The sequence below is a fragment of the Myotis daubentonii genome, chromosome 18 (genome assembly GCF_963259705.1).
Source record: "Myotis daubentonii chromosome 18, mMyoDau2.1, whole genome shotgun sequence".
NCBI lineage: Eukaryota > Metazoa > Chordata > Mammalia > Chiroptera > Vespertilionidae > Myotis > Myotis daubentonii.
In genome coordinates, this window is record NC_081857.1 from 8782431 (window position 1) to 8794501 (window position 12071).

General features: G+C 40.1%; 1 protein-coding gene across 9 annotated transcripts in view; it reads left to right on the top strand.

The window, feature by feature from the left end:
• Window positions 1-12071, top strand: part of MDM4 (MDM4 regulator of p53) — a 38706-nt gene that overhangs the window by 3461 nt on the left and 23174 nt on the right. For 8 of the 9 annotated variants that reach the window (XR_009449868.1, XR_009449870.1, XR_009449869.1 and 5 more), the window contains exons 2-3: window positions 9060-9170; window positions 10934-11008. Coding sequence is in view for 5 of the 9 variants with exons in the window: in XM_059674390.1 (XP_059530373.1) it covers window positions 9093-9170; window positions 10934-11008 (153 nt within the window). In the remaining 4 variants the exon portion in view is untranslated. The remainder of the gene's footprint in view (window positions 1-9059; window positions 9171-10933; window positions 11009-12071) is intronic. The other variant, XM_059674387.1, reaches the window with a different exon arrangement.

Here is a 12071-nt window from a genome sequence, read left to right on the forward strand (position 1 = left end):
AAATAGCCCTCACTGGTTTGGCTCAGTGGATAGAGTGTCAGCCTGCAGACTGAAGGGTCCCAGGTTCAGTTCTGGCCAAGGGCACATGCCCGGATTGTGGGCTTGATCCCCAGTAGGGGGTGTGCAGGAAGGAGCTGATCAGTGATTCTCATCATTGATGTTTCTATCTCTCTCCCTCTCCCTTCCTCTCTGAAATAAATAAATATATTTTAAAAATCCTTAAAATAGATGAAGCAGAATTGGTAGAACTATACTAGGATAAATGGACAAAACACCAATATAGTGAGAGATTTCATTACATCTCTTATTTGTTGGCAAGCTGGCAGATTAGATATATAAGATTGTACAAAACCAACAAGCTTAACCTAATGAACATAGAGTTTTTTGCAAGCATACATTACAGAATTGATCAACTAGACCAGAGGTTTTCAACTGGTGTGCTGCAAGAATTTTTAAAACATGCAGTATCTGACTATTTAGTCAGGGGCACTGAGCTCTTTTCCCTTAGATCGTCAAATAAAAAAAAATGACAATAATAGCCACTCGGTGTGAATGAATCGGAATTATACCTTTTTTTTTTTTTGTCACATCAAAAAATTTTTTTGGTGTGCCGCAGAACTTTAGTAATTAGCTTATGTGTGCTATGAGATGAAGAAGGTTGAAATCGCTAAATAGACTATGGTGCAAGCCATGAGTAAAGCGTTGTGCTACAACTTTACAAAGGCCCTGGTATCACTAGGCAATAGGTTTTTTTTTGTTTGTTTGTTTTTTAAATTTAAACTTTTTTTGGTTGAACCTTATATATGCCCTGACCAGGGATTGAAGCACACTATCTTGGCATATCAGGTGGATGCTCTAACTGAGCTACTGGGTCAGGGTTAAGGGATAGAAGTTTTTCAGCTTCATTATAATCTTAGGTGACCACATACAGTCCATTTGTACCAAAATGTCCTTATGTGGCACATGACTGTCGTAAGACCTAGAAACAAATCACCACACACTGGAATATTATGCAACAGTAAACATAAATGAAAAGTAAAGTATGCTTTGACATGGATGAACTTTGAAAACATTATGCTAACAGAAATGTCGGACACAAAATGACAAATGTTGTATAAGTTCACTTATATGAGCTGCCTATAATAGGCATATTCATAGAGGCAAAATAGGATAGTGGTTACCAGGCTCAGGGGAGATTAGGTGGGTAATTGTTTAATGAGTAGAATTTCAGTTTGGGGTGATGAAGTTCTGGAGTTGGATGGATAATGGTGATGGTGTACAATATTGTGAATGTACTTGATATCACTGATTTGTACACCTAAAAATGGTAAATTTTATGTTATATATGTGTAGTTTACTGCAATGAAATATTTTTAAAGAACTGAAGTGACAGTCCAGCAACTAATTATTTTAGTGAAACAAACATCCCTAAAATTACATATAACATATCTGCTTTTGTATTTTTTAGTTTTTAATATATTTTTATTGATTTCGGAGAGGAAGGGAGAGGGAGAGAGAGAGAGAAACATCAATGATGAGAGAGAATCATTGATCAGCTGACTCCTGTACACCTCCCCACTGGGGACCAAGCCCACACTGGGCATCAAACTGTGACCTGGTTTGTAGGTTGATGCTCAACCACTGACCCATACCGGCCAGGCAACATACCTTCTTTCAAAAACAAAACCAAAAGTTAAAGGCAACCAAACTATACAAACACACTTTTTAGGATTCCATTTTGATGCACTTAAAGTGCACAAAAAGCAAGGGAAGAAAATAAAAACTTAGGAATCAGGATGGTTGTTGGGAGGCAGGGGAAATGGGATGGGCAATATGGTTGTCAGAGTCCTAGTTTGTAGATGCTTATTGCATTATTATTATTATTACCATTTTTATATTTTTTAGAGAGATGACGGGGTGGGGAGAGGACAGAATGAGAAAGAAAAACGGGGGTCAGGAAATTAACCTGCAACCCAGGCATGTGCCCTTGACGGAATTGAACCTGCAACCCTTCGGTGCATGGGCCAACACTCTACCACGGAGCCACACCGGCCAGGGCTGGTCAAACATTTTTTAAATATATATTTTTATCATTTGATTACCTCCTATACATGCCCCAACCTGCAATCTGGGTTATGTGACCTGACTGGAAATTGAACCTGCTGCCTTTTGGTGTATGGGACGACACTCCGACCACTGAGCCCCTGAGCACGGCCAGGGATGCTTATTGCATTATTAAGAATCAGGTAGAAGTGAGCCAGGTATGGATGAACAGTGAGAGTATGTCTTGAAGGAAAGGATTGTGGTAAATTCTGTGCACTTGAGGTCTGAAGGGGAAAAATGCCAATAGTGGGGACTTAAGAGCACTTCTGAGTTTGACATTTTGACTGCAGCAGTTTATTAATTGGCACATCCTTATGCTTCTCCTGCCTCATCTATAAAATAAAGATAACATTGCCTACTTCATAGGGATATCTAATATTAAATGGGTTAATATATGTGCCTGGTACAGAGTAAACTCTCTAAGTCTTTCCATTTGTTTTATCTAGTGCTATGCAATAAACCACCAAACAATTTAGTGGGTAGCAACAGCTATTTTGTTTGTTTATTTATTACCGTTCTGTGGGCTGAGATGTGGTTTTTCTGGTGGTTTCATTTGTGGTCTGTCATTTAGCTGTAGACAAGTGTCAGCTGGGGCTAAACTGAAGACGTGTTGCCTTTTCAGGGTGTGTATGCCTGAAAGGCTGGGGCTCAGATATCAAATAAGACTCTCCAGATATCCCTTTTGCCCCCTTAAGTTAAATTTATCGGGGTGACATCCACACGTCCTTCCTGTGGGATCTCCAGTAGGGTAGCTGATTTTGGGGGCTTTGAAGAACATAAAAATGAAGCTGCCAGGCCTGGAATTGGGACATTTTGGTTCTTCTATGACTAGAAAAAAAATTCTGAGTTGTTCTGAATTAAATTACAGCTGCAGGAGAATGAGAGAGAACAGTTAGCCTGTTATTAGCTGTGGACCATCTCTGACAAAAGACTACTTACATTCCTGTATGTCTGTTGGAATTTGGACTTAATTTGTAGGTGGCTATTTTTAAAATTATCCAAAGGAGAATAGCCAGACATCATAGAACCCCAGGAGTCTCCGCTTTTTATTTAGATGAACATGAAATTTTCCAATCCACTGCCCTCAGCTAATTCATAGGAGCTGACACTTCTTTCTTGCTGACTGTGTCTCTCCCAGAGCTGGCCCTGTTTCAGTTCAGTTTCTCCCACCCCCTCTGTCTATAGCTAATGTAAATTCTTTCAGAATGACTTACATTCCTTCCTGCCCCACCTCCCACTTGCCAGGACAGTAGACGTGTCTCTTAACTTAGCTATGCTGCTGGTAGTCAGGCTTCCTGCTCCAGGACCTGGTCTTTCTTGCTGTCAATGGCCTAATCCTTTCTTTTATAAAAGACATCCCCCTTGGAAGTTAAAACTTTTTAACAGTTGCATCCTATTGATCAGCTTATGTTACAGAGCCAGTTGGGAGATGTGATTCATTGGGGACCGTTTTTGGAAATCATCCACACTATTATTAATATTTGTGTCCATTATGTTGCTGTGACATGTATATAATAGTTATCTTAGCTACTGGGAATATATTAATGAACAAATAAATACAAATCCCTCCCTACTTGTAGCTTATATTTTACATGATAAATAAAATGTGTAGTGGGTTGGTTGGTAACATGTCTTGTGAAGAAAATTTAAGCAAGAAGAGAGAGGGAACTCTGGGGGTTGGGAGTTGCAGTTTGAAAAATGGGAACTGACATTTGAGCAAAGACAAGAGGAGGTTAGGAGCTAGAGGAGCAAAGGTGGAATAGAAGAGGGGCATGAGAACTATATAAGTTAATTTAAGTCAAAGAAAATTAGCCCTAGCCAGTTTGGCTCAGTGGATGAGTGTCGGCCTGCGGGTCCCAGGTTTGATTACAGTCAAGGGCACAGGCCCCGTTGTGGGCTCCATCCCCAGTAGGGTCATGTAGGAGGCATCTGATTAATGATTCTCATCATTGATGTTTCTGTCTCCCTCTCCCTTCCTCTCTGAAATCAGTAAAAATATATTAAAAAAAAAAAAAAAAGTAAGTCAGGGCCTGCTATGTGCTACCTGACACAGATGCAAGTGGACCGCAAGGAGCCCCCAGAATGAAGAAAATTCCTGCAAAGATTGATTAATACTACCTGTACCATAAAAGGAAAACAGATCACAAAATATACCTCTTAAAGGTTAAAGTTGCCCTAGCCCCATGGCTGGCAAACCGCGGCTCGCGAGCCACAGGCGGCTCTTTGGCCCCTTGAGTGTGGCTCTTCCACAAAATACCACGTGCGGGTGCACATGTACAGTGCGATTGAAACTTCGTGGCCCATTCGCAGAAGTCGGTATTTTGTGGAAGAGCCACACTCAAGGGACCAAAGAGCCGCATGTGGCTTGCGAGCCACGGTTTGCCAAGCCGCAGTTTGCTGACCATTGCCCTAGCCGGTTTGATTCAGTGGGTAGAGTGACATCCTGTGGACTGAAGGGTCCCGGGTTTGATACATACGTGGGATGCGGGCTCGATCCCCAGTGTGGGGCGTGCAGAAGGCAGCCAATCAATGATTCTCAACCATCATTGATGTTTCTATCTCTCCCTTCCTCTCTGAAATCAATAAAAATATATTTTAAAAAAAAGGTTAAAGTTAACCCCAATGTTTTTGCCCACTCCCTATTTCCCCATACCAGTAATTTTCCATAGAAACTAAAAACAGCTACAAGCTCAACTTCTACAGACAGTTGGGGTCTTCTCTCCTCTTGTGAGGAGATCCCATTACTCCGTGAAGTAGCTTTTCTTGCTTATCCTCTCTGCTCAATAAACTTGCTCTGGTTTTAACCTCTCGTCTGGTTTGAGCCTTGAAATCTTTCCTTCATGAAGCCAAGAACCCTCTTGGCTCGGGCTCAAGTCTCCCCCAGAGACTTACCCCTCCGGCATCAGAAGCAAGAAAACTTTAAAAAGGCTAATGCAGTTTGGAGGTGGGTGGGTGGATTAGTATAGGGAGAAGTGCTCAGATTTTGAATACATTTTGAAGACAGCTTCAGAATTTATTTATGGACTGGGTGTGGAGAGAGAGAAAAAGGAAATTAAGGATGGTTTTAAAATCATTAACCTGAGGAGAACCAAGATGGCGGCATAGGTTAACGCCGGAGTTTGCTGCTTTGAACAACTACTTCAAAAGGGAAACCAAAAAACGGAAGGGACATCACCCAGAACCACAGGAACGCTGGCTGAGTGGAAGTCCTACAACTAGGAGGAAAGAGAAACGCATACGGACACTCAGAGGAGGCGCAGTGCTGAAGTCAAATTCTGAGGTACGGAGTGCGCAGAGCGGGCTGGCGGCGGAGGGCGCGGTTGTTGTTTTCAATCGGGAGGGAGTCACAGACTCTGAGCACCAGATCCGGGCGAGTCTTTAGGGACCCAGACTCAAACGGGAGAAGCAGGACTGTCTGGCTTCGGTCAGAGCGAGTGCAGCTTTCTCTCCGAGCTTTGCAGCGGGTGCTGGGACTCAGAGAGGCAGAGCCCCTTGCGACAGGACTGAGAGCCGCCATAACTGCTCTCTCCGGCCCACCCTGTTGATCCTGTGCGACCCGCCCCGCCCAAGCCCTGCACAGAGCCATTTGCCGGATAGCCTCAGGCAAAGGCTAGATTAGCACCGCCCTAGAGGACAGAAGTTCTCTCACTGCTGACACAGCTGATTCTCATAGCCACTTGGCCTGGAGGTCAAACCCTCCCTGGAATTAGCTACAACAATCAAGATTTATCTATAAGACTGCGAACAAAGACCACTAGGGGGTGCACCAAGGAAGCATAACAAAATGCGGAGACAAAGAAACAGGACAAAATTGCCAATGGAAGAAATAGAGTTCAGAACCACACTTTTAAGGTCTCTCAAGAACTGTTTAGAAGCTGCCAATAAACTTAATGAGATCTACACGAAAACTAATAAGACCCTCGATCTTATATTGGGGAACCAACTAGAAATTAAGCACACACGGACTGAAATAACGAATATTATACAGACTCCCGACAGCAGACCAGAGGAGCGCAAGAATCAAGTCAATGATTTGAAATGCGAGGAAGCAAAAAACATCCAACCGGAAAAGCAAAATGAAAAAAGAATCCAAAAATGCGAGGATAGTGTAAGGAGCCTCTGGGACAGCTTCAAGCGTACCAACATCAGAATTATAGGGGTGCCAGAAGATGAGAGAGAGCAAGATATTGAAAACCTATTTGAAGAAATAATGACAGAAAACTTCCCCCACCTGGTGAAAGAAATGGACGTACAGGTCCAAGAAGCGCGGAGAACCCCAAACAAAAGGAATCCAAAGAGGACCACACCAAGACACATCATAATTAAAATGCCAAGAGCAAAAGATAAAGAGAGAATCTTAAAAACAGCAAGAGAAAGGAACTCAGTTACCTACAAGGGAATACCCATACGACTGTCAGCTGATTTCTCAACAGAAACTTTGCAGGCCAGAAGGGAGTGGCAAGAAATATTCAAAGTGATGAATACCAAGAACCTACAACCAAGATTACTTTATCCAGCAAAGCTATCATTCAGAATTGAAGGTCAGATAAAGAGCTTCACAGATAAGGAAAAGCTAAAGGAGTTCATCACCACCAAACCAGGATTATATGAAATGCTGAAAGGTATCCTTTAAGAAGAGGAAGAGGAAGAAAAAGGTAAAGATACAAATTATGAACAACAAATATGCATCTATCAACAAGTGAATCTAAGAATCAAGTGAATAAATAATCTGATGAACAGAATGAACTGTTGATTATAATAGAATCAGGGACATAGAAAGGGAATGGACTGACTATTCTTGGGGGGGAAAGGGGTGTGGGAGATGTGGGAAGAGACTGGACAAAAATCGTGCACCTATGGATGAGGACAGTGGGTGGGGAGTGAGGGCGGAGGGTGGGGCGGGAACTGGGAGGAGGGGAGTTATGGGGGGGAAAAAAAAAGCAACAAATGTAATAATCTGAACAATAAAGATTTAATTAAAAAAATAAAATAAAATAAAATAAATTATATGACAAACTAAAAAAAAAAAAAAGAAAAAAAAATCATTAACCTGAGCTACTGAAGGATGGAGTTGCCATTTACTGAAATGAGCAAGACTACAGAGCTAGCAGGTTTGGGGAGATCAGGATTGGTTTTGAAGGGGACCAAAATTTTGCCTACCTAAAGCTGCCTCTTAGGATATTGATTTTAAACTGGTTATTAAGAAACAAGACTCAGAAAGAAACTTTGATCCTCTTCCCCTTTCTTGCCTGAGAGTTTCAGGTGGAACTCTCCACCTTAGCCCAATCTGAATTGAGTGTGGTGGATAGGAGGGGCTCATTAACTAGCTACCCCTCACAGCATCTCATTGTTTCTTGGTTGCTTAGCAGAAATTTATGTGGCCTGTATGTTCCACTCTTCCTCAGTTACCTATAAATGGCCGATTCTCACTTTTGAAATCTAAGATCCCATTCCCTCCTTTTCTCCTTGCCTAAAATGTCATATATACCCAATTTTAACTCACTGTCTTTGGAATTTTCATGCTTATGTGAATTCCTTGTGCATATAAATTAAAAATTTGATTTTCTGTTAATCTCTCTGTTAACTTGATTATTAGCCCAGCTAGGAGAACTTAGAAAGTGGGAGAGAAGTTATTTGGAGCCCCTGTTTTATTTATTAGGTTTGAAATGCCAATTAAAAGCTAGCTGTTTTAAAATGTAAGCTATGCTTGTGTCCTATTAGACTGCCCTTTTTTGTAGCAAAGGAAGCTGATAGGAAGGAGAAATTTATGCCTGCAATAGTTAAGTCTTCTCTGAAGAGTGAGGAATCTTGTTTTAGCTAGACTAATGGCTTTTCTAGGCTCTTTTCACCCTTTCCCTGATGTGGCTTGTTCATAAATTTCACTGATTGTCACCTTTTTACTAGAAAAAGGCCTGAAGTAAACCCAAGCAAGTTTATTTAAAATTGCCATTTTCCTTTCCTACAGTTTTTCTTTAAGGAGAAAAGGTAGAGGTGAGAATATGAAATTAAATCTTACTCTCTATTTCAGTTCATGCTGTATCTTTCCTTGATGATATATGTCCACCTTGGTTTAACCCAATTTGTAAGAATTTAGTTGCCATTGACCAGAGAAAATTTCAGATGGTCTAAATATAGCTGTTTGAGAGTGAGAAGAAACAGGAATAATTAACAGTTAATAGCTGTGGGCCAATTAACAAAAGAGTGCTTACATTCCAGAATAATACGTATATTGGAGCTTTGAATCAACCCCAGGCATCCTAATCCTGCATATGCATGAACTTTCTGGACTGTTGCTTTAACCAATCAAAAGCTGTAAATCTTTCTTTCTAACAGGCTGAGCTCCTGTCAAAGGACTGCCCATACTTCACCTTATTTTCTCCCCACTTATTTCAAGAGAGAGAGAGCAAACATGTGATAAACAAATTCTTACTGGGCCACCCACAAACAAGGGAACTAAAGGAAACTGGCTTTGCTAGATTTCTCCCTGACACATTTCGTTTATATTATGATATTAATGTCCCTTCTTTTAAGCAGGTTTTTCTATCTGAATTCTTTTAGGCAAGTGAAAGGGGGAATGTCAAAGTTCTTTCTGAGTCTTTTGTTTCCTAATAACCAGCGTAACTCAATATCCCAAAAGGCATATTTTGGGGTGGCAAAACTTTGGTCCCCTCAGTCCCACCTTTGAAACTTTAAAATGTTTCATGCTCCAGTAGCAAAGTTGGTAGATTGCATAGATGGTTCTTACTCTTGATTTAGCTCTTCAGTTTTTTTTTGCAGTATCTGGCCTAGAAAGTGACCAGAAGGGTATCAAGCATCTCCACATGGGTATATTACATTTGTGTAGGGTGTTCTGTAGGGCGTTCTGACGTGTCTTATTTCTGCTGGCTGCTTTTTTGGTAAATCCTAGAGAGAATTTTCTACTTCAGAAGAGATTTTGTAATTTTTTATCCTTTTACATTTATCAACAGACTAATTTCTTCACTGCCAAAATGGCATCACTTTCTACCTCTGCCCAGTGTTCAACATCTGGCAGTGCTTGCAGGAGCTCTCCAAGACAGATCAAGCAGGTAAGATGTTTTTAGGCATTCCTATTTCTCTTTAAGTTAAAAAAAAGTAAATAAATTGAGTTGGGGATGTAGCTGGCTTCACTGACTGTAGGTTTTTATAGACAGCAGAAGTATTTTAAAACGTCATATTAGGGAAACTAGTAAACAGTATTAATGCTCATAAATTTGAATGGATCATTGATTTCATAAATGTATAGAAGTTACTGATTGCTTAATGGTACATTTTGAAAACTAGAGTGTTTTAGGGTACAGGTGGCTAGTGAGGAGTTTGGGACGAAGTTATATAAATTAGTTTTTGTCTCTCACTTCATTCTAATTTGTTTTCTTTAAAATAAAATTTTAAATTGTAAATATAGCCAATGTATTAGAAAAGATTCAAACTTTATAATGTATTTAAAGTGGCTTTTAAAAAAATGTATTTTTATTGATTTCAGAGAGGAAGGGAGAGGGAGAGAGAGAGAAGTATCAATGATGAGAGAGAATCCTTGATTGGCTGCCTCCTGCACATCCCCTACTGGGGATCGAGCCTGCAACCCAGGCATGTGCCCTGACCGGAATTGAACCTTGGTTGATGCTCAACCACGGAGCCACACTGCTTGGGCAGTATAGAGACTTTTTTGACCCATGCCTTTCCCCAAAGTCCCTTTCCCCTAACATAACAATCAATTTGGTGTGTCTTGTTCCAGATCTTTTCCTCTAACATACCAAAATAATGTCATTTTGTGTTGTGTTTTCATAAAAATTGTACATTATATAATATTATGTAGCTCATTTTATTAAAATGGTGGAATTTGGATTTGATGGGAAAATGTAGCCTATGGTTTTGATGTAATTTGCTATCTCTGGAAGGACACAAATTAAGACCTTAAACCTAATGTTAAAACAAATTGCAGATAGATACTTAAATGTAAAAAATGAAATGATTAAAAATACTGGAAGAAAATTTAAGAAATACTTGTGAAACTTTAGAATGAGGGAGGCCTTATGATAACTGTGGCGGCTGTAAGAGGAAGAGAGAGACAAACTTTGACTGTATACAATCGAGAAAACTAAATTGTGTGGCTAAAGACAGACTCCATAGTCAGAGTCAAGAGATAGCAAACAAAGCCATTATGCCTTGTTTATATGTTTATCTGCCAAGGGTATTCGGGTGATTTCTATCTTTGGACTATTGTGAATAATGCTGCTGTGAGCACTGGTGTACAGGTAGTTGTGTGAGTCCCTGCTTTTAGTTCTTTTTGGTGTATACCTATGAGTGGAACTGCTGGGTAATGTGCAGATTCTATGTTTAACTTTTTGAAGAACTATCAAACTATTTTCCACTGTAGCTGTGCCATTTCATGTTCCCACCAGCGGTGCACACGGGTTCTAATCACTCCACATTCTCACCAAAACATATTTTCTTTTTTCCTCTTATAGCCATTTAGTAGTGTGAATGTGCTATCTTTTGAGAGTATGATTTTTCAGGAAGTAGTCTGCTTATCTGTAGTTACTTTATACTTTGATAGATTATATAATACTAGAGGCCCGATGCACGAAATTCATGCATTGGGCTTGGCCCTTGCAGCCCTGGCTTTGTCCGGAAGGTTGTCTGGAAGGTCATTCGGATGTCCGGTCTATTTAGCATATTACGCTTTTATTATTATAGATTAGATAAGTATCCACCAGTGTTTAAAAAGTTGAAGGAGGTTCTCATTCCCTATGGTATCAGAAATCAATCTAATTGAAATGTAAATATCAGGTTTATTTTATGTTTTTATTAGGTACGACCAAAGCTGCCACTTCTGAAGATTTTGCAGGCAGCAGGTGCGCAGGGTGAAATCTTCACTGTTACCCAGGTAAGCTATCAAAGAAAACTGTTTTAAGAACAGCTCAGAAATAGAAGCTGATGAATCTGTAGTTCTGAACTCAGCCCTAAGGAGGGAAGTTCTCCTGAGGTACTGGAGAGGCAACTTTTGCTCTGTTTCAAAGACCATGGAGCTAAGTTGGATTTCATATTTCCTTTAAATTCCCCTTTGAAGTTTGTTGTCAGCTAAACAAAACTAACCATGAGTTTATTGATCTCAGAATTAAAATGCAAAGCATGTATAAGATTTTTAAAAATGACACTCTGTGATTTACTGATGCTACTAGGCAGGAACTAAATGCTGTAGCTTTGCATTATAAATGTGTCAGATAATTTTTTGAACACTGTGAGTTATTTTAAACACTTAAATAACTTATTTAGCTTCTGAAGTTTTTTTTTAAATAGCAAAAACAAACTGAATTCTTTATGTGGAAAGAGTATTAATATGTTCATCTCTTGCCCTAACCGGTTTGGCTCAGCGGATAGAGCATTGGCCTGCGGACTCAAGGGTCCCAGGTTCGATTCCATTCAAGGGCATGTACCTTGGTTGCGGGCGTGTCATCGATGTTTCTAACTCTCTATCCTTTCCCTTCCTCTCTGTAAAAAATCAGTAAAATATATTTTTAAAAAAAAGTTCATCTCTTTGAACTGTGCTTACTTTTAGTAAGGTAAATGCTTCCTAAACAGAAGAAACAAAGTTATCAAGCTTTTTTTGAGTTTGCTTTTTTTATATATTTTATTGATTTTTTACAGAGAAGAAGGGAGAGGGATAGAGAGTTAGAACATCGATGAGAGAGAAACATCGACCAGCTGCCTCTTGCACACTCCCCACTGGGGATGTGCCCACAGCAAAGGTACATGCCCTTGACTGGAATCGAACCTGGGACCTTTCAGTCTGCAGGCCGACGCTCTATCCACTGAGCCAAACCGGTTAGGGCTATTTTTTTTTTTTTTTTTTTTTTTTACTAAAAGTTGGGCAGACATAAATATGTCCCCTTTTCTTCTCGTAGATGCTCTTCCCCATCTTATTTTTCTCTAGGCATTTGATTAGGTAG